This window comes from Coturnix japonica, chromosome 1 (genome assembly GCF_054131305.1).
Source record: "Coturnix japonica strain WE chromosome 1, WE-NBRP24, whole genome shotgun sequence".
Classification (NCBI taxonomy): Eukaryota; Metazoa; Chordata; class Aves; order Galliformes; family Phasianidae; genus Coturnix; species Coturnix japonica.
In genome coordinates this window covers 169,547,373-169,573,035 of record NC_140663.1, presented here as the reverse complement: position 1 = coordinate 169,573,035, position 25,663 = coordinate 169,547,373, and the positions used below count along the sequence as shown (strand labels likewise).

At 39.9% G+C, this 25,663-nt stretch overlaps 1 protein-coding gene across 18 annotated transcripts in view; it reads left to right on the top strand.

The window, feature by feature from the left end:
* Positions 1 to 25,663, top strand: part of FAT3 (FAT atypical cadherin 3) — a 428,155-nt gene that overhangs the window by 341,289 nt on the left and 61,203 nt on the right. For all 18 annotated transcript variants that reach the window (XR_014931869.1, XM_032442223.2, XM_015852350.3 and 15 more), the window contains 6 exons: positions 3,669 to 3,944; positions 5,290 to 5,500; positions 8,959 to 13,032; positions 21,317 to 21,513; positions 22,403 to 22,556; positions 23,386 to 23,619. Coding sequence is in view for 17 of the 18 variants with exons in the window: in XM_032442223.2 (XP_032298114.2) it covers positions 3,669 to 3,944; positions 5,290 to 5,500; positions 8,959 to 13,032; positions 21,317 to 21,513; positions 22,403 to 22,556; positions 23,386 to 23,619 (5,146 nt within the window). In the remaining variant the exon portion in view is untranslated. The remainder of the gene's footprint in view (positions 1 to 3,668; positions 3,945 to 5,289; positions 5,501 to 8,958; positions 13,033 to 21,316; positions 21,514 to 22,402; positions 22,557 to 23,385; positions 23,620 to 25,663) is intronic.

The following is a 25,663-nucleotide window of genomic DNA, read 5'->3' as shown; positions in this document are numbered from 1 at the left end:
CAGTGGGAAGTTTGCCAGTAGTGCCAAGATGTTATGCCCAAGTTTGGCAACGATTAAATGAATTTGAGTAACCTTTCCTTATATTAACAATCTGGTGGAATTCCACTTGCTTGGCTTCACATATGTTTGTAGGATCAGGCTTTCTGTGAGCCTGGTGATCCTGTCAGTGTAACGTTTGTCCTTTAAATAAAGGAAAATATTTTCCCCTCTTGTTAAATATCACCTTACTAGAAGTCATCCTGCCGTAGCAAGAAATCTCTGCATAGAAAAGTAGGATTTTAAGATGACTGAATAAGAAGGAGATGGCTCAAAAATAAGCCTAAGAATGCAGTCCTGAACTTCTTCCCCATCTTTACTTCTCATGTTGCTTTGGTAAGTCACTTAATTGTGCTGCCAGGCAGTTTCTTCCTGTATAAAGGATGAGGATAACTGTCACTTGCTCCTCTAAAATGTTATAAGGACTGAAGGAGTAGTAATCTACTCAAAATGACCCTGAAGCTCCATTTAATTTTACATTATTTGGTTTCCAGTAGCTCCTAAAATGGTTAGGTTTTGAGGAACATAAGGTTACAGTTTTTCCGTAGTTTAAAGGTTTGACTGTATAATCAGTATTCCTTTATATTCTGATTTCCTTTTGTGACAAGGAGAATTTGCCCCTCTCCCTGCCCCAGCAGAGGAGACACTGTAACCTAAAAATCACAGATGACCCTTGGGGATTTTGAGGGACAGCTGACAAAAATGAGAATTACTCTAACTCTGATGTAACAAATGATGAATCAGTAATAACTTCTTTATTCATTAACATCACTAGCCCACTGTCTTCCCCCTCCAGATGGAAGTGGCTATTGAAACACAGAATATGCAGTAAATAATGCATATTACAGTGTGGTCATTTGAAAAATCACTAAAATGCTTTCATTTCTATGTAATGAAATTCCTACCGTATAAACAGACACTCAATCGGTTTTACAGTAGGTAGAAGAAAGTGTCAAGGCTTATGCCTGGTTTCCGATGCTGGTCTCATCCCACCCTATTTCACTTATGCAGTCTGGTGAAGGCATAAATCATAAAGCCTCAGCTTGCACAGACATGGTGAAAGCTTTGTGATGATTAAAGTTTAATGGCTTGCTCTACTTTCTCAGTTTGTCAGAGTGAGCCCAAAAAGCACTAGGTGTAATAGGAAGTGAACCCCACCACTGGGAGATAGCACACAACACAGCAGGTCCTTGCTCTGGCAGCACCTCTACAACACCTTGCTGTGTATCTCTCCCTTTTTCTTTATTACAGAACAGCCTGAGCCTTCACACAGCGGTATTAAAAACAAACTCCCACATAGGAGCTGACCCCTAGATGGCAGCTTATCTGTTCAAAGTAGGCTGAGATGTAATAGCATCTGCTAAATGAAATACTCCTGGTGTCTTCCAGCAAATCTATTTGAAAGCCCCCAGCACAGGAAGGACATGGAGCTCTTGGAGTGGGGCCAGAGGAGGGCCACTAAGATGATCAGAGGGCTGGAGCAGCTGTCATGTGGGGAAAGGTTGAGGGATCTGGACTTGTTTAGCTTGGGGAAGAGAAGGCTCTGGGGAGACCTCACTGCGGCTTTACAATATTTGAAGGGAGTGTATATACAGGAGGTGGAATGGCAGTTTATGAGGGTGGATAGTGATAGGGCAAGGGAGAATGGTCTTAAACTGAGACAGGGGAGGTTTAGGTTACATATTAGGAGGAAGTTTTTCACACAGAGGTTGGTGACGCACTGGAACAGGTTGCCCAAGGAGGCTGTGGATGCCCCATCCCTGGAGGCATTCAAGGCCAGGCTGGATGTGGCTCTGGGCAGCCTGGTCTGGTGGTTGGCGACCCTGCACGTAGCAGGGGGGTTGAATCTGGATGATCTTTGAGGTCCTTTTCAACCCAGGTCATTCTGTGATTCTATGATTCTGTGAGAACTGAGGGTATCAAAACAGCTCAGGAAGATGCCTTTAAATGCTGAACACCAGTAATCATATTGTCCCCAGCTCAGATTGCTTCACTCTCTCTTCCTTACACTTGCAAACGTTGTTCGGCATTGGCTGTGTCTCATTAGAGTAAGGACAGAGTCTTATTTTTTTCCTCGGGGTTTCTTTCCTATATTAAAAAACATATATTTGCATCTTTTTTCAAATGTGAGTTCTTTGATTGTTTGTTTTTTCAGGTCAGAAGTACGCCTTGATATATTGTATAGCAACAGCAAGAATATAAGTGTTGTAACATTTCATCATTATTATAGCCCCAGCAACGTATGTTTTCACCCCAATTTTATTGCTATCTGTCCAGGACTGAAGCATAACTTAATAAAGACTTCTCCCTGCTTCACTCCGGCGTATCATAATCTGCTGAAAATTAAATAGCATGGAATGTGCAGTTGAAGCCCTATGCCATTTAACTTACAGAGTATTTTATTTCAGCTGTCTTTTAAACAGTTCCCAGGCTAGTTCATTATGACTGCTGCTTACAATTGCTCGCTTTCCTTCTGTTAATGCATTCTGCAAACTCTTCAAAGATCAGAGAAATCTAAAGTTTCATTTCTCTCTGAGGCCAACATCTGTTTCTGCAATACTGTAGTAAAAGCATAACTGTATTTTTATTCTGTTAAGAATATATGGGTTTATGAGGTTTGATCAAGTGAAGTAATAAAGTATTTTCTTAAGAAAGGGCCAGGTACTTCCCAGAGCAACAGAGAAGACGTTATGTGGGATGAGTCAAGTCCCCTAGTTTTAGGGAACAATCCTGGGCACAGTCTTTCCCACACAGTTTTCTATTCTGTCTGACCTCTCCGTCTCCACATTTCCTGAAGGCTTGGTACCCAAATTTCAAAGACAAACTTGATGCAAATGGTGTAGCCTTCATTCACATTTTTTGCAACAGTTCCACCATTTATAAACTGCAAGAAAAGGGAGGCAAGTAGATCTTCAAGGGAAAATTTATCATCTGTAAAGCCAAGCATCACTGGCAAAGGACAAGCAAAGCCGTACAAGTAGTCCTTTTTGGCACCAGTGCCTGAAGGTTACCTGTGTGGGTAGTGTGCACTGATCCAACTGGGGTGGGCTGGCACTGTCATGTCAGCATGTCTCCTGGTCTGTCCTCAGAGCCTGAGATGTGGCAACAGATTCCATGATTTGACATTGCTAGTAAGTCCTAACACAATATATGGGGCAGAAAACAACTTAAGATTTCTACTTTTAGGATTCATAATCTTGATTATATAAAAGAAGGATTTAAGGAGCTTGATAGAGATAGTTTCATAGCCTTACTAACAGTGAGGGGAAAAGGAAATTCCTTAATAGCTGCAGAATGCCCTTGTAAGCAGTGTGGCTATAAGGCACAACAGAACCATTACCATTTACCATTGCAGAAATATTTGCCAATCTACAGACACTGAAAGTCTCCTATGCACTTCTTTGCTAGACTCAAAGTAGGTCTGGTAATTAGAACTTCTTGCCTTCAAAGTCATGGCCTTACTGTTTCTTTAGATCTGAACTATTCAATATCAAATTACGTTTCCCACTCCCACTATACAACAACATAAAGTCAGCTGTCTAAAGTCAATCACATTTCTTCAGGTGCCTGTTCAGGAGTCTGACTAGACTTCAATAAATTCTAACGTGTTTTTTTTCTTTCATGAACTGTAGGTCTTTATCAAAGTGTTGGATAACAATGATAATGGCCCAGAATTTTCTCAGCCAAGTTATGATGTCACTATCTCAGAGGATATCCTCCCTGATACTGAAATTCTGCAGATTGAAGCTATGGACAGAGATGAAAAGCATAAACTGAGCTACACTATTCACAGCAGCATCGATGCAACCAGCATGAGAAAATTCAGAATTGATCCCAGTGCTGGGGTGCTCTATACTGCGGAGAGATTAGACCACGAAGCTCAAGATAAGCACATCCTTAATGTCATGGTAAGAACACAATATTCGCTTGGCTCAGGACACAGCCACTGCTGTTTCAGTGCAAATGTGCCTTGGTCTTTGCTCGAGTAAAGTACTTTCACTGCAATAAGTAGCCATTAATTGTGTATTACCTGCCCTGCTGTGTATTTGTTTTACCTTTTTTATTTGGACTTCTGTGAAACTTACTGTGGCTTCATTGCACCTCATACGAAATGACTTATCATCTCAGAGAAGAGCAAGCAGGAAATATTTAATCTCTTGGCATCTGGTCTTCTCACTCCAGGTAATTTTCAGAGTTTCTGTGATGAGGCTGAAAGATATTTGAGAAGTTACTCACAGGGAGATAACTGTGTTGTTTTATTCTAGGAGTCTATGATTTTTTTGCCATACGGAATGTTACAGCCCTTGGTACAGACCTCATTTATAGTTTGCTTTTACTGACTTATTTTAGTAGATAATCTGTTGATACACAAAGCAGTTTTCAGCTACTTTTTCCAAGTGTTTGGATGTACAGGAAAGAATTTCCTACCGTTTTTTGCTTATCATTCATAGATTACAGAAGGGAAATCTCTCTGTTCCAAGTGAGCATTGTATATAATGAAGCGGGATTTAATAACAAAATAACTGCCTTCCTTTAAACATTGTAGATTGCTATTTATTTAAGTACTTACCAGCCCCACAGAAGAGTTCTGTGAAGGAACAGCTCACAACATATGAGGCACAGGGCCAACTTTGAGTGGGTAGCCCAGGAATCAGGAGTTGCTGAGATTTTTAGTATCAGGTTGAGAGAGGGACTTTTCTCTCCATGATACTTCTGTTGGGAGTACTTGGCACTTCTTAAAGTTATTCCTACCCCGATTAGAGAGTAGATATCGTCTTCAAACAGGTATGTATGTATATGTTGCTGAAAAATTCCACTGGAAAATACAAGTGCCAAACTGATACCTAGACAATGCTACACATCTGCATCTTCGAAAGAAGGAGCAATGTGCAAGGTTTGTTTGTCTGTGAATCAAGGAGTGTTAGAGTAAAGGCATGACCTTATAGCATGTATTATACATAAAAGAAGAAACCTAAAACTACATTTGTCATCCAAAAACATATAATGATGATTAGTTACCATGATTTATTTACAACTGAAAAGAAAAATCTCTGTGCTTCTTGAATTTTGTTACATACCATCTCTTCTGTATGATTGTGTTTTAAACTTCAAGTTTCTTGGGACAAATGTAATTACACTGCTGTGTCTTTCAAATAGACTTTAAAGCACTCAGATAACTAATAATAGTGAAGTATTAGTTATTAATATTTAATGAATGGATACCAGGATGTACATTACGTACTTTTTCTGTAGGTTCGAGATCAAGAATTCCCTTATAGAAGAAACCTGGCCAGAGTCATCATAAACGTGGAAGACTCCAATGACCACAGCCCATACTTCACCAGCCCGCTGTATGAAGCCTCAGTATATGAATCAGCAGCTGTGGGATCAGCAGTTTTACAGGTCACAGCTTTAGACAAAGACAAAGGAGAAAACGCGGAGCTTGTCTACACTATTGAAGCAGGTTAGGACAGTGCATCAGCACAGAATCTGACTGGCACTCACTCCATGACCTTTTTACCTTTAAGTCACTCGTTCAAAGCCTATTCACAAAAAATGAATAAAACACTCGTTCAAACTATTCACAGAAAATAGTTATTGCAAGCCACAGGCGTGAGTGTAGTCCACAGTAGATCCTCCACAAACAAGTGACACAACAGCTTGTACAACCCTCCATCATTTCCAGTGTTTGGACTAGAGGAGCATGGGGACTATAAATTGCCAGCAAAGCCATAGTAATTTAGTGACATGATGGCTCCTGAATATATGTCTATAAATGCCTGAGGGAGGCCACAGTGATATCAGAATGAAATTACTTCCATTGTTAATCTCTATGTGCTTATATTTACCATGCAAACTGAAACAGCAAAATCATCTCTGTTGGTGTAACAGTAAGGCAATGGGAAATTTGCATTATGTCTGCTACTCGTGCAAGCAAATATAACTTTCTCTGGATCACATGGATCTGAAGTTAGGCATTATCTCTAAGTTAAATAATTAGCATATATGCAAGTGAGATGCCTGGGAAAAATAGAGGAGGAAATGGAAATTTGTAACCTTTGGGGTTTTTAATGTTGCATTTCCATTTTATGCTTTTTGGTAATACGAATCTTCCCGTTATGATGCTAACGTAACTTGACTATGTTGCCCTGAGCAGAGGTTTCATATGCTGCAGGTTGTCCCCATTTTAATCAGATGTCATGCCTTTCCCATCATTGACTTTGATCCTCCAGAATCATTGTTTATCCTGATCTTATTACAAAAGCTTTTCACTAACTAGGATGGCTTGAGTTAATTAGGAACAGGCCAAAAGACAACTAAGTACAGAAATAAGAATATTTATGGCATCTTGTGCTAATATAATTTAAAATGATTTGACCTCAAACCTTAAATTAAGCTGATATGACCCTAAGCTTAGAGAAGAACCAAGGAGTCTTTTTTGGTCATTATCTTGTAGTTCTGTAGAGTCTTTTAAGCAAGTCAGAGGGTGACGTTTTCCCCAGCTAAAGGTGCTGAACTGAGACCCTTGTGATCCTCCAAAGACCTTAACATTCCAGGTCTTAATATTTCCTTTATGCACTTTGGTCTTAGTAGTGATTTCGCCGTGTTCTCCAGTGGCCTTGAAAATCTTACATATGCCCCACAGAACAAACCCTGAGTAGACCAGATCACAGAATCATAGAATCACCAAGGTTGGAAAAGACATAAAAGATCATCCAGTCCAACTGTTCACCTATTACCAATAGCTCCCACTAAACCATGTCCCTCTACACATTATCCAGTCTTTCCTTGAACACCCCCAGGGTCAGTGACTCCACCACCTCCCTGGGAAGTCCATTCCAGATCAGCTCTGTGGGGCAACATATCTCAAGGCACCTCCCAGCTTTTTCTGAGTGCCTTCTTCTAATGGGCTCCAACACAATCACCTTTAGGTGCTGAAATAACATAAAAAGCCATCTGAGATGCTGTGGCTGTATTACTCTGGATAGAGAATACATGATGCAGACAAAAATACAAAGATTAGAAGGGATGCTTTCACTGTTAGGTAGTTTCAGTCTGCATGTTTTTTCTCTTTGCTAGAAGCTCTCCTACAACCTGTTTCTGTTTCATCACGAGCTCTCTCTGCAGTGTCAGACTTCAAACTTGCTTGCTTTAAGCTGTGCCCTCCCACAGATTCATTATCCCCAGATTTCAAATCCCACATGCATCAAAAATGCATCATTCAGCCTTTTGCTGCTGTGCGATCATAAAATCTGTGCAGTTAAGGATACTGATTTGAACTGCAGCATTCAAATTGTATACAGCCCCTTCATTCCATTCAATTACTTGCATTACCTTATGTGTGAAGAGAACAATTAGTAAATAAAATAATTTCTGTGAAATTTCATAGCAAATTTCTAAGGGAGAAGAACCAGCTTCAGACTTACATAAGACAATCAGTGGCTACAGATTTTTTTGTATTTGCAAGTGTTGACGAAATAACAACCGTTGCTTTTGTAGCATCTGCAAATGAGACAAATACTGTGATCTTTATGAGAATTTGTAGCTCCGGCAGAATCTCAGCTCCTCAGTGAATAGCACAATTTTTGTTTTATCTAGCGGAGTAAACTTTACAGATCTGAAAGGATGGATTTAAATAGAAAGCTACTACCAGCATTGTACTACGTGCAGTAGTACGTAGCTTAAATTAGCCTCCAAACACCAGAATTTACAACAGATAGTGAATCACATCTTTAAAATAAAATACATTAAAAGTCTTCATTTAGGATTCTAAATATTTGGTACTTCAGCTACAATCCTCATGTTTATTTATTTGTGCACATCACCCGTAGCACTCGCCACTGAAACAAGTCTGTATTTATCACCAGTTACCTGAAATATGATCCTCTCCACCTCATGTACCGCAAGTAATTCTCCATTTTAAAGTATAAATTATCACAACAGCAGGGACATGTTATAATGATTGGAATCACAGTAGCTCAGTGCAAACTCAGTTTGCCTTTAGAATCAAATTCAGAAAGGGAGTATGAATGCCTATTCATGCCATCTACACGCACAGCATCCTATCCTGTAAGCAGGCGCTCAAGGAGTCAGCAAAATACTGGTTGTTTAATAAAAGCAGCCCGTAATTACAGGTAGGGATCATAGCAATAGTTTTGCTAAGAAGAGGCAGGCAGAACGGCTATGTAAGAAGTGAAAAAAAAGGCCCTTGAGAAGATTTCTGTCCAAACTCACTCTTTTCACCTTTATGCAGTCAGTGATGTCTGCGCTAGTATGTTATAACAGACATTTCAGGACATTTTCTGCTAAGTCTCATTCATCTAGATTCATCCTCCTCAGGGATCATACAATAAACCTTTGTGCCACCGGATACCTTAATCTCTTTTCTTTGCTATTTGTTCAATTTTGTTTTTCTAAATGCCACTTTAACCTTTTTATATGCAGTTCTTTGAGTCTTGAACTACTGTGATCTTCTCTATGGTTGCTTAATATCCCCTTCAATTAAGAGACTGACTTGTTATCCATTTGTCGTGTAATTGGCTTGCTAGCCTCTGATCTAATTTAATTGCCTTAGGTGTACATGTAGTTGACTAACACCCATAATTTAGAGAAGCTTTTTCCTTGTTTGGTGGGAGTAGTGTACATTCACAAGATGCTCCAATGCTAAAACTCAGCATCACAATAATAAATACCATCACCTGACTTTCTGAATATTTGAGCACCTGTAATGATATTGAAGTGGCCTGCTTTTGAGAAAGGAAGACTTGAATGTCATTTGGAATTATTTTACATTGGTTGTTTGTCTGGTTTTTTTTTTTACAATAACTGTCTCTGATAAAATCCCACTAATTGTTCCATTACAATTATTATTTGAGTGCATTGTATTTCATTTCTAACTTACTTGCGATGTTTATGTTTTAGGAAATACAGGAAACACATTCAAGATTGAACCGGTTTTGGGGATCATTACATTACTGAAAGAGCCAGACCTAACTACAATGGGACAGTTTGTTCTATCAGTTAAAGTGGCTGATCAGGGCTCTCCACCACTGTCTGCAACAGCAATTGTACGGATATCTGTGACAATGGCAGATAACTCCCACCCTAAGTTCACCCTCAAAGAATACCAAGCTGAGGTTAATGAAAATGTGGACATTGGTACTTCCGTCATCTCTCTTTCTGCAATCAGTCAGTCCACATTAGTTTATGAGATTAAAGATGGGAATGTGGATGGAATCTTCACTATAAACCCATATTCTGGAGTCATCACCAGTCAGAAGGCCCTTGATTATGAACGTTCTTCCTCCTATCAACTCATCGTACAGGCAACAAATATGGCAGGGATGGCGTCAAATGCCACAGTGAACATTCAGATTGTCGATGAAAATGATAACCCACCAGTTTTTCTCTCCTCTCAGTACTCAGGCAGCATAAGCGAAGCTGCTCCCATAAACAGCATTGTGCGGAGTGCAAATAACAGTCCCCTCGTGATTCGTGCCACGGATGCTGACAGTAACCAGAATGCCTTGCTTGTCTACCAGATTGTTGAATCTACTGCAAAGAAGTATTTCACAGTAGATTCCAGCACAGGTGCAATCAGAACAATTGCAAATTTAGATCATGAAACAATAGCCCACTTCCACTTCCACGTGCATGTTAGGGACAGTGGAAATCCTCAGCTTACAGCAGAGAGTCCTGTTGAAGTTACCATTGAGGTGACTGATGTCAATGACAACCCACCAGTCTTCAGTCAAGCAGTGTTTGAGACTGTCTTGCTTCTGCCCACATATGTTGGTGTGGAGGTTCTCAAAGTCAAGGCTACAGACCCAGATTCAGAGATCCCTCCTGAACTCACATATAGTCTAATTGAAGGCAATATGGATCATTTTTTGATTGATTCAAACACAGGCGTACTCACCATTAAAAACAGTAGCCTCTCCAAAGACCATTATATGCTAATAGTAAGAGTATCTGATGGGAAATTTTATAGCACTGCTATGGTGACAATAATGGTAAAAGAAGCCATGGATAGTGGGCTACATTTCACACAGAATTTTTATTCTACTTCCATCTCAGAAAACACCACCAACATCACAAAGATTGCTGTGGTAAATGCTGTTGGCAACCGTCTTAATGAGCCCTTGAAGTACAGCATATTAAACCCTGGCAACAAATTTAAAATCAAATCCACCTCAGGAGTCATTCAGACAACTGGTATATCCTTTGATCGAGAGGAAAAAGAGCTGTACGAATTGGTGGTGGAAGCAAGCCGTGAACTAGACCACCTTCGTGTTGCTCGAGTGGTAGTGAGGGTTTACATTGAGGATATAAATGACAATGCACCAGTGTTTGTAGGGCTTCCATACTATGCTGCTGTGCAAGTTGATGCTGAGCCTGGTACCCTGATATATCGAGTGACGGCTATTGATAAAGATAAGGATGAAAATGGTGACGTGTCATATCTTCTGAAGGAAGACTATGGGCACTTTGAAATAGATAGGGGAACTGGTAGTGTCACTCTAAAGGAAGCTTTCAATTCTGACTTATCTAATATAGAGTATTTGGTTGTCATTCTTGCAAAAGATGGTGGCAACCCATCACTGTCTGCTTCCGTGGAGCTCCCCATTACTATTGTTAACAAAGCTATGCCTGTGTTTGACAAGCCCTTCTATACAGCCTCCGTGAATGAAGATGTAGAAATCCACACTCCAATTTTAAGCATAAATGCAACCAGTCCAGAAGGCCAGGGTATCATTTATATCATCGTTGAAGGAGATCCTTATAACCAGTTTAATATTGACTTTGATACTGGGGTTCTGAGTGTCATCAGCCCCTTGGACTATGAAATAAATTCTCTTTTCAAGCTGGTGGTGAGAGCGAGTGATGCCCTCACTGGTGCTAGAGCTGAAGTCACTGTGGACTTGGTTGTTAATGATGTCAATGATAATCCTCCAGTTTTTGATCAGTCAGCTTACAATGCTACCCTGTCTGAAGCATCTTTGATCGGGACTCCTGTATTGCAGGTTGTTGCTACTGATGCTGACTCTGACAATAACAAGATTGTGCAGTATCAGATAGTCCAGGACACCTTTAACAGCACGGATTATTTTCATATAGACAGCGCAAGTGGATTAATTCTGACAGCACGTATGTTGGATCATGAACTCATACAGCACTGCAGTTTGAAAGTCAGGGCAACCGATAATGGATTCCCACCACTTAGCAGTGAGGTTCTTGTTAGTATTTCAATAACAGATATGAATGACAACCCTCCTGTTTTTAACCAGCTGATATACGAATCGTATGTGAGCGAGCTGGCACCTCGGGGTCATTTTGTGACTTGTGTCCAAGCCTCTGATGCTGACAGCTCTGATTTTGACAGGTTGGAGTACAGCATTCTATCAGGAAATGATCGGACCAGTTTCATTATGGATAGCAAGAGTGGTGTAATCACCCTTTCCAACCATCGGAAGCAGAGGATGGAGCCTATGTACAGCCTAAATGTCTCTGTCTCTGATGGGTTGTTCACCAGCACAGCTCAGGTGCATATACAGATCCTTGGTGCCAACCTCTACAGCCCTGTGTTTTCACAGAGTGTTTATGTTGCAGAGGTCAGAGAAAATGCAGCTCCTGGAACTAAAGTGATCCATGTGAAGGCCACAGATGGAGATTCAGGTGTATACGGTCAGATAAGCTACTCCATAATAAATGACTTTGCCAAGGACCGATTTCTGATTGATAGCAATGGGCAGATCCTGACAACTGAACGCTTAGACCGGGAGAACTTGCTAGAAAGTGATATTGGGATATTTCTGAGAGCACTTGATGGAGGTGGCAGGACTACGTTTTGCACTGTGAGAGTGATAGTAGTGGACGAGAATGACAATGCTCCCCAGTTTATGACAGTTGAATACAGAGCAAGTGTCAAAGCAGATGTTGGGAAAGGTTACTTGGTGACCCAAGTGCAAGCAGTAGATCCAGATGATGGAGCCAATTCTAGAATTACCTATTCGCTGTATAGTGAGGCCTCAGTTTCAGTAGCAGATCTGCTTGAAATAGATCCAGACAATGGATGGATGGTCACCAAGGGTAGCTTTAACCAACTTAAAAACACAGTTCTGTCATTCTTTGTCAAAGCAGTTGATGGTGGCATTCCTGTGAAGCATTCTCTCATCCCTGTCTACATCCATGTTTTACCTCCAGAAACTATTTTGCCTTCCTTTTCCCAACCTCAGTATTCCTTCACCTTAGCAGAAGACACCCTCATAGGCAGCACCATTGACAATGTGAATATTGTGCCTAATCAGGGGGCTTTGTATAGCACAGTTAATGGAGAGCTGGCAGAAAACAATAAAGATGGCATATTCATCATTGAACAAGATACAGGGCTAATAAAACTGGATAAGAGACTTGACCATGAGACAAATTCTGCTTTTCACTTCAAAGTGGCAGCCACCATTCAGTTAGACAAAGTGGACATTGTCCTCACAGTGGATGTGGATGTTAAGGTGTTGGATGTAAATGATAACAAGCCTATGTTTGAAACAGCTAGCTATGATGCCATAATAATGGAAGGGATGCCTGTAGGAACAAAACTTATGCAAGTTAAAGCAGTTGATGCAGACTCAAGTGCAAATGGGCAGGTCACCTATACACTTGCAGTGGAGTCAGAGCTGGAAAAGATCACAGAAGCTTTCACCATTGATAGCAACAGTGGCTGGATCAGCACACTGAAGGATCTGGACCACGAGAAAGATCCCACTTTCACTTTTGCAGTGGTGGCCTCAGACCTGGGGGAAACTTTATCCTTGTCATCAACCACCTTGGTCTCAGTCGCTGTGACAGATATAAATGATAATGCACCTGTCTTTGAGCATGAGGTGTACAGAGGGTCCGTGAAGGAGAGTGACCCTCCTGGAGAGGTGGTGGCTGTCCTTAGCACCTGGGATGAAGACACATCTGATGTCAACCGGCAGGTTAGCTACCATATTACAGGTAAGAAACAACAAGCATGCTTTCTTCCCACAAACAGCTTTATTGTAGAGCTGTGCATTTGTCTAGTTTCAGGTGAAAGGTTAGAAGGGTTTCAGCTAAACTGTCGTGCTAAATCTGACACTTGCATCTCCCTTCAGCCTCTATATCTTTAATTTGTATAGACTTTTGCAACAACTAGCAAAACTGGGAAAGGAAAATAGCGAGAGGGAATGTGTGTTTGTGTCTGTGTGTGTCTGTGTTTGTTTGGCTGATTCTAATTTCCCAGAATAATTCTTCATGATTTGCTGCAGTGCAATCAACCCGTCATAATTGTTGTAACAGCTTGTATGTGACAAGGTTTATGCCAAGAGAAGAAGAACTTTTAATTCTTAAGGAGAAAATCTTTGCACTTCCAAACACCTGCATTTATTTATTTTTTAATATCATTTTTCTTTTTGAGATAGGAAAGTGCAATAGGAATCATTTTGAAATTACATTATTTTAAAGAAATGCAGTGCGCGTTGGAGCAGGCAGGGAACGCCGTTTCTTATCAGCACAGATTCCTGGCTAGGGAAATGGTAATCCACTCTGAAATACTGGTTAGCTGCCATGCATTGTTATATACAGCGTGAGGCAATTTCAATTACATTACTAACATATTTCTCAAAAGGTGGCAACACTGCTCTTTCCTATTGTGCTGTATTTATTATCTTTCTTTTCTCCTAGATTCAGGCTGGATTTAGTGTGAGCATATTATGAGTGATGAGGTGCTGCAGTTATTTTTCTGCCTGCAGCTTGCATTCTTCAATAGATTTTTTTAGGGAACCACTTTGTCATTCCCCCTAAAGTTCACGATCCAAGAGCTATTTCTGATTACACAGCAATAGCCATATTATTGGGCAGATTCACATATAGTACACCTTCTAGGACTAGAATCACACAGGATGGCATATAGATGACAGATCACAGGATAAGAGTTTGTATGTTTTTCTCTGGAGGATAAGTCTTCTGCCTCTTTGCTGGCTGTCAGACTGAAAATGGCTTTGGGATGGTTTGTAGAGACAGGTGGGATCTTCCAGTTAGCTGTAGAGTGCCTGTTACACATCTCAAGTAGCCTCATTCTCAGTGCAGCCAGAAATCCATTCTGACTATTTACATAAAAGCCTGGATTCAGTTTTAAGCTTTCTAAGGGCTGTTGTGTTTGTGGTGTGGCGTATGGTAGGATTTAAGAAGGAGAAGCAAAGAGCAGACTTGTGCGTTAAGCACAGGATCGGGAGGCTCTGAGCAAGGTGCGTTAACTGGCAGTGTCTTGGTTTCCACATAACTAAAACTAAATAAGTAGTGCTTCATTCTAGTGATTTTGTGATATTTGAAGGAATTTTGAGATAACAAGATAGAAAGTGCTGCAGGAAATGCAAATCCTTTGTATTTGTAACAAAAATATTTTACTGTATCCTGATAATTGGCTGAAGGTAGTATTTTCTCTTTGTTCTAAAGGCTTTAAGTCATCTCTTAAAATTAATTATGCTTTTAATTATGTATTAATGTTTTCTTCAGATTCCTATGCAGAAATAGGACTTAACATATGACTTAAAGTTTTATATCCTTCTGCACCTTAATCTGTACCATACTTCAAAATGCCAGATATTTTAGGTTGTTTCTGAAAACATCTGATGCCAAAGCCCAAAACTTCCTGCAGCACACACTGCACAGTTTCTAAAGCATATGAGCTCAGAATCTCCTCCGTCTGAATATATCCTTTGAATTCAGAAGATGCACATAGAGAAATTAGAGTTTTTCTTAATTAAAATATTAAAACATATTTAAGTGTAGTTTAATTAATGAGTCTATTCACACTTCACACCAAGTGAAGCTTGGGAACTGCACTTGAATATTGCATGGAATCAGATTAACCGAGTGATTATTCAAATGCTGTCCTTTTGGAGGCATTTGTAATTTCCATGAATACAATAAACAAACTGAGGTAAAAGAGGATACTGACAAAACAGGGAAAGAAGACAAATTACGAGATTGACATTTGGATCCATCAAAACCAGCTTTGTGCAAGTGCATTGCTTGGAAAGTAACACACAGGAAAAGAGATGGAAAAGAAAGATCTAGGGGATGAAAGAAAGTGACATTCTGGGTCAGATGTGATTATTAACAAGCACTTTGTGCTTTTTTTTTAAGAAACACAAACCCTTACTGCATCTTTCTGAACAGCTTTGAAAAGAAGATACATTCTGGTGGATATGCCTATTCTGTTTTGAGCTCTTTTGTAGGACTGGTTTCCACAATTACTATCTAGAGGTTTCCATTTTCAAACCAGGTCTCATCAGCATTTGATGGTGGAAAAAAGTTCTGTAGTTATCGTTTGTTATTTGAGGTTCAGTAGTAAGTGGAGATTTCACAAAGGAGAAGTGTAATAAAAAAATCTTAAAATCAACAGAAAGTTTAGGTGATATGAGTGCATTTAGGGAGCGCAGTGTTTTTCTTTTGAAGGCCCATTTGAACTCAGTGCCTATGTAACTTGAGGCAGTTTGACAAGCACCAGGGCTGTGCCAGTGTTTAGGTAGGATATTGAGCCATTCTAAAGCCATCTTCGTATTACTGAGACTGAAATGTGATTGGATAATAGGAAAAATTTCTTCTCAGAAAGAGTGGTGAGGCATTGACACTGGCTGCCCAGGAGGTGGTGGAGTCACCATCCCTGGAGGTGTTCAAGAGTAGGACAGATGTCACAGTGAGTGACGTGATCTAGAGCAGTCATAAGCATGAGTTGATGGCTGGACTAGATGATCTTAGTGGTTTTTTCAACCTCAATGATTCTGTGATTCTAAACCAGGAAAAGCCACCAGAAGAACATCAGTTGCTAGGACTCACGCTGTAAAGTGTTTCTCGTTCCCCAGTGCTGTTAATTAGGCACCATCAGACATATAAATGTAAGAACAGACAAGCATTTGTATTTGGTTCAACTAAACAGAAAGAATGTAATGCATTTTTTTCCTTCTGGGGGTGAAAAATGTCTAGCGTTATGAGCAGTAATTACCTTGCTGGGTCAGTTGCTCACTGTGAGCAAACAGACCTGTATTGGTTGTTTGCTTGTTTGTCTTTAAATTCTATACTTGAAATCCTGGCTTTCTGGAGAAATGTGTGCTTAAACGTTTGGGGAGGGCTTGTACTGCAGACTGAAGAACAGCATGCACAACTTCACAATTAGCAAAGCTGTGGGGATTGAGTTTGTCATTTCAACAGCAACATCTTAAAGTTAAAACTATTGATTTTCTGTTGCAGAAGTGCCTGGAGTTCTAATTTAGATTTGAAAGTATCTAAATAGATGCATGAACATAAGAGAGGATCTAAATAAATAAGTTAGTAAATATTCGGTTCTCCCTCCCAGATCAGGATATTGTAGTGAAAAATGACACTGTTGGCTTCTAGCGTTCAGTTCCCTTTTGGCTGTTATAATTCCCTCTGTGTGTGCTTTAGTAATGATGTGTGTCAGGATCTGTTTATTTTGGATCGCTGTGCCTCTGCATATCATTTGTATCTAGCTGTTTTCTTTCTTTCCCCAAACTTGAGCTTGATTTGGCTTTGTACTATTTGCTGACTAGGGAGGAAGGGAGAGTATTATTTAAACTTCATGTAACAAAAGATAAAAGATGATAATGCTGATTCTTTGAGCCTCAAAGCCATTCTGGAAAGTTACCGGAGTGTTTTTTGTAGCTAGCACTTCAGTGTTGTGACATTCAAAGCAGAACATAAGAAAACTGCCAACAGATTTTAAAGAATCCATTAATACATTCAGTCAGGAGGCTCCCATTTAGAAAAGCTACATTATTCAGAGTGAAAAACTAATTAATTAGAACACCCCTAGGATACTGAATCTGCTTACATATATTAGTGAAAAAAAGTTAATTAATCACCGCAGAATGAGATCTGCATCAAGACATATGTACTCTCAAAGAAGTACTGGGAAATGGTTCCCTGGGCCACGCTGTGGATTTTATTTTATTTTTTTGCCTTTCCTGTTTTAAGTATGGTGCCTTGGTGCCTTTCCACTTGTATAGTACAACTTCCACCTTCTCCTATCAACAAACTATGTAGCCAGTCCTGAGAATCATAAAACCAAGTTGGCATTAGTGAAAAATGCATGCAAATAAACTGTTTTGCACATATACTGCATGTTGCACAGTTCATTCTGAGCAGTACTTTTCTAGTAGAGTAAACGGGGAAAGACAGGGATTCCAGGGACCATTTTTCTAATTCATTGTCCCAGAATTCCTACGTGTGGTTCTAAGAGCATTCCATTAACAACAAAGCAACAGTGGTTTTAAAATTGCTCCGAGCTATTGTAAATGCCAGCCATAAAAGCCACCAGCTGATTTTAATTAGATTTTACCTTTCCTCCTTACTTAGCAATGGTATGGCCGTACCTGGAGCATAGTGCTTCACAGTAGCTCAGGACAGTTAATCATTTCCTTTTACAAAAGAAATAATATGCAGGAAAGCACTGATTGATATCATGAAGCTAAATAGGAGTGTTTAAGACCCCTTTTATTAATGGTTTACAACATAAAACTCACTGTGACAAGATTACAGCCTTTTCTAAAGGAGAGTTACGCTTTTTTTGTGCTGATGTTGAACTGAATAGAGAGAATTTAATGTTAATCAGCAGGGGTTTACCTTCTTAGACAGTCACATTAAGACACAAGCCAGTGGATAGATTCTTATTGCCTTGGGTTGCATTCAGCTCTGGCCATTAGTGCACATCGACGTACTGTGTAACCCTGCTTAGGATAAATTGGTTCATACCACACAACAGGTTAAATAAGGTCTATCCAAATTCTATGATGATTATTCCAAACTGTCATAGAAATTAGTAGAAAAATTGAAATGTGCCCGTTTTTGTGACCTAAAAAGGTGATTTTCTATCAACAGAAAATATCCGTGTTATCCATGGTTGATAAACTGGTTTTGTGCTCTATATGACTACGGGGCCTTTTATAATTATAATGCGTATCTGACTAATTTTCTGGAAATCTTATTCATTACAACGTTGTTTTTTTGCACAATTACAGTTGGCGAAAATGGTGATGCTTAACAGGGAAGATTTGCTCAGCCTGTCTCAACAGCTTTCATATCAAACAGAAACCAGTCTATCTTGTCATTGGTAGCTAATGAAAAAGGCACAGATTACAGCCTGTGACCTCTTTTCTGCTTTTTGATGTACGAAGAAGGCAAGAAATGTGCATTTACACTTTCTTGCCTCATTTTAAGCTCAGTTTTAAGTTCAGGTCTTCTCTGCCTTATTTTAGCTAAGAGGATCCCAGGGAACTGACAGAATTGTGACACCAGAAGCAGCAGCAGTGACAGCTAATCACTTGACAGCAAAGGCAGCTCAAATAAATTCAGCCCCCAAAATGCATTTTTCTCTGTTGGATTTGTGGGTTTTTTTTAATACTTACCCACACAAACACTGAACATAAGCACTAGAGAGGAAGGTTTAAAACCCTCATCTTGCCATTAAGTTTGGACAGATCTGCTGACACATGTCAGGACCCTGAAGAACTTGTGAGCAAAGCCAGACATGGCGTGTTTGACATTCTCGATCCTGCCACGAGAAAGAATAAGCATCATGTCCTTAATATTTTTATACCACTTTTATACGTGAGAAGCATGGAAGATAGTTAAGAAATGGCATTTTTGCACAGAAAAATAAAAGCCTTAACATTGTGGGGAAATAGTAGTGGGTTAGCTGAAGTTCAGGTTAGCCAGTGGAGTAGCATGGTGGTTTTTTATCATGTAATCCTCATAGAATCATTTGAGTTGGATGGGACCCTTAAAGGCCATCCTGTCCAACTCCCCTGCAATGAGCAGGGACACCTATAGCTCCATCAGGTGCTCGGAGCCCCAGCCAGCCTGACCTTGGGAGACACCATGAATGGGTCATCCACCACCTCTCTGGGCAACCTGTGCCAATGCCTCATTGCTCGTAGTGTAAGAAACGTTTTCCTTATATCCAATCTAAATGTCTCCTATTTCAGATGGAAACCATTTCCCCTTGTCCTATCACAACAGACCCTCCTGAAGAGTCTGTCTCTTTCTTTCTTACAAGCAGTTCCTGAGTTTGCTGTAATTATTTTGTTATCCATCCTAAATTGTTAAATGTGCAGGTGTACTTTTACAGATGTATTACAAGCTACACTGTATTACAAATTACATTACAGACTTAGGTTAGATTCTGTTTACAGATGTCTGATTGGTTGGCTTAATAGATCGCTTGTCTTGTCTGAGGGAGTGAGAATAAGTTTACAGAGTGGTGATTCATAGGATCATAGAATTGTTTGGGTTGGAAGAGACCTTGAAGATCATCAAATTCCTATCTTCCTGCTATAGGCAGAGACACCTCCCTCTAGACCAGGCTGCTCACAGCCCCATCCAGCTTGGCCTTGGAACATCTCAAGGGTGGGGCATCCACAGCCTCACTGGGCAACCTGTGCCACTGTCTCACCACCCTCACAGTAAAGAATTTCTTCCTAATATCCAGCCTACATCTACCCTCTTCCAGTTTAAGTCCATTTCCCCTCATTCTGTCACTACCTGCACTTATAAAATGTCCCTCTCCAGCTCTCCTATAGGCCCCACTCAGGTACTGGAGTGTTGCTATAATGTCCCTCCAGAACCTTCACTTATCCAAAGTGAAAAGCCCCAGAACCACATAGGGGAGGTGCTCCAGCCCTCTGATCATCTTTGTGGCCCTCCTCCGGACCCTCCCCAACAGCTCCATGTTATTCTTATGTTAGGGCCCCAGAGCTGGACACAGTTGTCCAGGTGGGGTCTCACGAGAGCAGAGAAGAGGGGCAGAATCACCTCTCTTGTTCTGCTGGTCAGCCTTTTCTTGATGCAACCCAGAATACAGTTGGTCTTCTGGGCTGCAAGCTCGCATTGCCAGCTCATGTTGAATATTTAATCAGTCAACACTCCCAAATCTTTCTCCTCAGGGCTGCTCTCAAGTCATTCTCCACCCAACCTTTATCTGTACCTTAAGACTGCCCCATCCCAGTTTCACAACCTTGCACTTGGCCTTGTTGAACTTCATGGGGTTTGCATGGGCACAATTCTCAAGCCTGTCCAGGTCCCTCTTGAGAGCAACCTCTCCCTTGTGTATCAACTGCACCACTCAGCTTGTCCTCTCCTGCAAACTTGTTGAGGGAGCACTTTATCCAAATGTTTGTGTCACCTACGAAGATATTAAATAGCACAGGTCCCAGCACCAATCCCCGAACTCTGGTTTCCACTTGGATGTTGAGCCATGACCGTGATTCTCTGAGTGTAACCATCCAGCCAAAATTGTCAGTGTTTTTTATTTCATGGAGCAGGTAGAGGACTGTGCCATTTCAAATAAACATGTAAATAACTCAGAAGCATTAACAAAGAATTGTGCCTGCTTTGATGTACCATGTCTTTCTATGTGTGAGATGTCCATCCTTCCTTCCTGAGGATGATGAGGACCCACTAGTTCCTTCTTCCAGTCTGTTGTTGTCCCCATGCAATTTAATGATGTGGCAGAGCAATCCTGCAAGGTTCAGTGTCAGTGGTACAGCACAATAAAAAGCTGTTCTACTTCGATTCCTGCAGTCCTTGCTGGCTCTCTGTGCTCTCAGACTCTGATACATTTGATGTAATTGTCGTGCTTATCTTGCGACTGCTCCTCAAATGACCTCTTGTTAGGACTGTTTTAATAGTAATGTATCTTCCAATGTCATGTAAACTTTTTATAAAACCAGAATTTTAATGAGCAGAAGAATGGCACAGCTGTATGATAAAGCTTTCATTAGAGGATTCCTTAATAGAACCTACTTCTAGTCCTTGATTGCATAATCAACAGCTAATGAAATTGTCTTGGTAACAAGAGCCGTGGTGTATTACATCCTCTCCCGAGACTAAGTGGAAAGACAATTGTACCAGCCTGAGAGGACTATTGATTGTTCACAGTTTGAATTTGATTGCCCTTAAGGGGAACTAAACAAGAGATCATCTTCAGCTCTGCTAAATGGATTTTGTTTCTGCGGAAAGTTATTGGTTCACTTTCATACAAGGCGTTCAGGGGGCAATAAACACAGAGAGCATAATCTCATTACAGACTTCTTGAGTCTGCAAGCTGAAATGCACCTATCACTGTGAAAAAAAAAAATGATGATTGCATATTCCACATCCAACTGTAAGATGAGTTTGTGTTTAAATCAAATGGGAGCTTTGAAGATGTGTCCTATACTGTTGCACGTTGCTTGTCTTATTGCAGGAGGGAATCCCAAAGGGAAGTTTGCTCTGGGACTTGTTCAGAATGAGTGGAAGGTTTACGTAAAAAGGCCACTAGATCGGGAAGAACAAGACATTTATTATCTGAACATCACTGCCACAGATGGCCTCTTTGTAACCCAAGCTGCGGTGGAAGTGACTGTCACTGACGTTAATGATAACAGTCCAGAGTGTGAACAGGTGAGTTAGCAGCACCCAGTGCAGTTGACTATTGTGCTGAAAGTGATGGATTCCCAGTGGATGCCACTGCTGGATTTATAGGTGTCCATTTTCAGCATGAATGTCTTAGGTGAAGGATCTAGAGCATCCTAGAGAGATGCAGGATGAAAGAGTCTGCTGAAGCCAAGGTGGAAGGATGACAGCCTTGCAAAGGCGGTGGAATCTTATCTAACTTCAGCCTTTCTGATCATATCAAGTTGCTAGCAGACAGACCTAGTAGAAGAGATAGAGGAATGTAATTACCTTCAAATTGTCAGTCATGTTGGCAGTGTGGCCTGACCACAGCTTTCACAGCATCAGCTCTCTCTTAATCTGTGGAAAGGCAATGTGAGGACTAATATTAATGCAATAGAAAGGTGTGTGCAAAAGAAAAGACACTATGAAAACTCTATTTCCTTAATGGTACTGCTCACAAAATCTTATTTATATATATCTGTATGTACTTATCATCATTACACTATCATCAGAGGACCACTGTCATTGCAAGCACCGCTCAGAGAAATCAGTCTGTATCTCTCTCAGTATTGTCAGATGATGTGATAAAAACAGGTGTCTTCATTAGCACACTTAACAAAGTTCCCATTTCATAAGTGTTGATGAAACAAATGGAAGATGGAAAATGTGACTGCATTTTATGCCTAACATTAACGCTGTTAAGGGTTATGTTAAGGCCATGTTTTTGTGACACCTTGAAGCTTAACACTGGTTTGAATTTCTAGGGAAGTTACAAAAAGGAAAATGGTCTTCTTTATAGTAAAATGCACCATGAACACTTAAGAAAATAAAACAAGTTTGTAAAAGCTATAAAATACTGTTATTGCATAATTTACACTTCTGTTTTTATCTCCAGGTTGCATACACAGCACTGTTTCCTGAAGACATTCCATCAAACAAAGTCATTCTGAAAATCGGTGCCAAAGATGCTGACATTGGGTCCAATGGTGAAATTCGCTACTCTCTTTATGGTCCTGGGAACAATAAATTTTTCTTAGATCCAGAAAATGGTAAGGTGACAACTCAACTTTTTTAACATAATCTTATCTCCTCGACACCAGCAACAACTAGGTTGTTTGGTTATCAGTCAGTTGTTCCTGTTCTGGAAGACATGGATGAGCACTTCTGAAGCAGTGAATGCTAGCAGATGGAGAGCTGTGTTTGTTGGCCAGGTTGAATGCTGTATTCAGGGCCATAGATACTGACGCTTCTGTTTACCAGCCAGATCCAGTTATGTCAGAGATGTATGGGGTTTTCTTGGTGCAGAAGAGTTGAAGCTGCCAGCACCTACTTCACCTTTGGAATTTACTTCTGTGTTGGTCTGGACTTCTTGGTTTTTATAGCATGTGAGAAAAACAATCTTTTTATACCTAGAATTTGTGAGAGAAAGGATATCAGAAATTCAGAGGTGGTTGGATGTTAAAATGTGTGGAAAAGAGAGGGCACTATGGCTTTATTTTGAATGGTAGTGTTAGAAAACTTTGCAGTTCATTATGGCTACCGTCATCAGGGTGTTTCCCTTTATCTTGAAGTCTTTTAATCTTGAGAGTAATGAAAACCCAGACTTGGAAAATCATACCATATTGCTCTGCATGCCTCCAAAGTTCACAATGAGGGGCTTGTCCTCCCTACACCCACAATAGCAGCCTATTTAGTTGAGTGGAGATGAGGCAGAAATGAGACAGCTGGGAGTTTTTAATCCGTTGATTGGAGTAAGCAAGGCTGTTTCTTCCTCTTTTAAATTCCAGTGAAATATGTGTATTTGGGATACTCCCACTAATTGAAATTAGTGATGTTGCTACAGCTGAAATGGTGACTGCTGCTTTTAATCAATTTTAGGTGAGCTGAAATCCTTGGCCCCACTGGACCGTGAGAAAATCCCTGTGTACAACTTGGTTGCTCGAGCTACAGATGGTGGGGGCAGGTTTTGCCAGTCCGAAATCCATCTTATTTTAGAAGATGTTAATGATAATCCACCAGTGTTTTCATCTGATCACTACACCGCATGTGTCTATGAGAATACAGCCACTAAAGCACTGCTAACAAGAGTCCAAGCTACTGATCCTGATGTTGGTAAGTGACTAAAAAAGGAAAACAAGAACTAACCTTCAAGAAAACTCTCTAGATTAGTGCAATTTCAATACTGGTGGATCTTTCTATAGCTGCATTTCTTTCCTCCTTTTGTTTCTTCATGCTCCCCATTTTTCTGTCTTCTGTTTCTTAACTTGCAAATACTGATAGCTGAGCTTGGCATGACAGTGTTGCAAACAGAAAAAGCAGTGCAGCAGCTAAAGAGGTATGTATTCTTTTATTCTTCCTCTGATCAGTGGGAGTGAATTCCAGCTTTCGTCTTCCACCAGCCTCACCTCCTTTCTTGAGCTCTGTTTTTGAACCCTCATGTCTTTACTTACTTATGCAACTACTATAGTTACATGCCATAGGGACCTATATGTGATTAATCACAGCTTTCCTAGAGTTTTATATTGCTATAACTCCCATTTGTTCCAGCTGGTTACCTTAGCATAAAACTATTGTTGTACATTGTGAATGTACATTGTAAATGTTCTGGCTGTTGAACTGTATATTCTTTTCAAGTAGAGTAGTTTATAATATGAGAAACTTAACATTGAAATGTAGGCCCAATTATAAATATTTAAAGATTTTATTTTATTTATTTTACGTATCATGGTGATAAAACCTGCTAAACATCATATTTTATTTTGAGCTCATTGACTTCAGCTGGAGTAAATAAATCCCATAGTTTATTTTTTTCTTCTTGTGGTTTTTGGAGGTGCTTTGTAAAATCTTCACATAAAAAGCAGGCCTTGCATTGAGTGATAAAAATATTTAGGTTTAAATATTGTTTTTTAAGTACAGTTCATGCTGGAACTCTCTGTTGTTACTAAGGTTAGTAGTGTAAATATACAGCAATCAGTAAAGGAGCAGCAAGCATTCATTAAAGGATCTATGAAGAGCTGCATTATACGCTTGGTTGAAAAATCGCAATTAAAATTTATGACACCATCCTGCAGTGAAGAGCCAATTACTGGTAGTAAACTACTGAACAGTCTGAACACCAAGTGTTGTTGTTTTCCACTGTTGTCTTAATTACCATTTTTCTCATAGGTGAGATGACTTTCAAGGAGCGGGGAGACACAGGGGATTAAAATTGAAAGTTGTCAATAAAAGTTCTTGTTAGAACCAACTTTACATAATAAGATGCTCAGCTATGAAAAAAAAAGAAAAAAAGAAAAAAAAAAACATGAGCTAATTGCTACATCTTCTTTCTGAAACAAGTTAAAGGAGGGATGTATGTGATAAATGAGAAGGGGGTATGTAGCTTAATGACTAGACCTGAAATCAAACAAGATCATATGAAAGTGACTAAAGTCTCTAAAATAGGACTTTATATTAATTACTGTTCTATTAGTCCATACTAAAATTTAGATGTAATACTAAAATCACTGATTCCTTGCTGCTTCATAATGAATAAATTAGGGTAGTATAATGTTTCTGACACAGAAAAAAAACGTGTTATTGATATTCTTGATGAGCTATGAAATTCCTGTAGTTTTATGGAGAGCTTTCCTGAAAACAAGTGAAGCCTGGATTCATCATAGTGATCAATTTATGGCATTAAAGACATTGGTTTTATAATCAGTCTTAAAATTTTCCCATTTTTCTGCATTGGGATTTGAAGAACTAGGTACTGCAAGGGTGGGAATATAGGTGTAGAGGCCGTTGAGAGAAGTCACTAAACATAATTTAATGTAAAACTGAAAATGTTGTTGTCAGACACTGCTGGATAATTAAGGCAATCTGCAGATAAAGGGTAAATAGTGTTGTATCTGCTGTATGCCTTTGATGTATCTTGACACTCCTGAACACATAATATTCTGTGAGTCTTCAGTACAGGAACATCCTTCGTATATATATTTGTTTGTAATTTGGTTACATGCTTAGGAACAACCTGTACCAGCTAGATGCACTGAAGGAGAGATATGGTTATTGTTCACAATACTCAGTAAAGGAAATGAGTTGATCTATTAAGCATTTAAGTCGGAGGCATATAAGTTTGTTTCACATAACTCCTCCATGTAGCTAGGTATCTTAAATG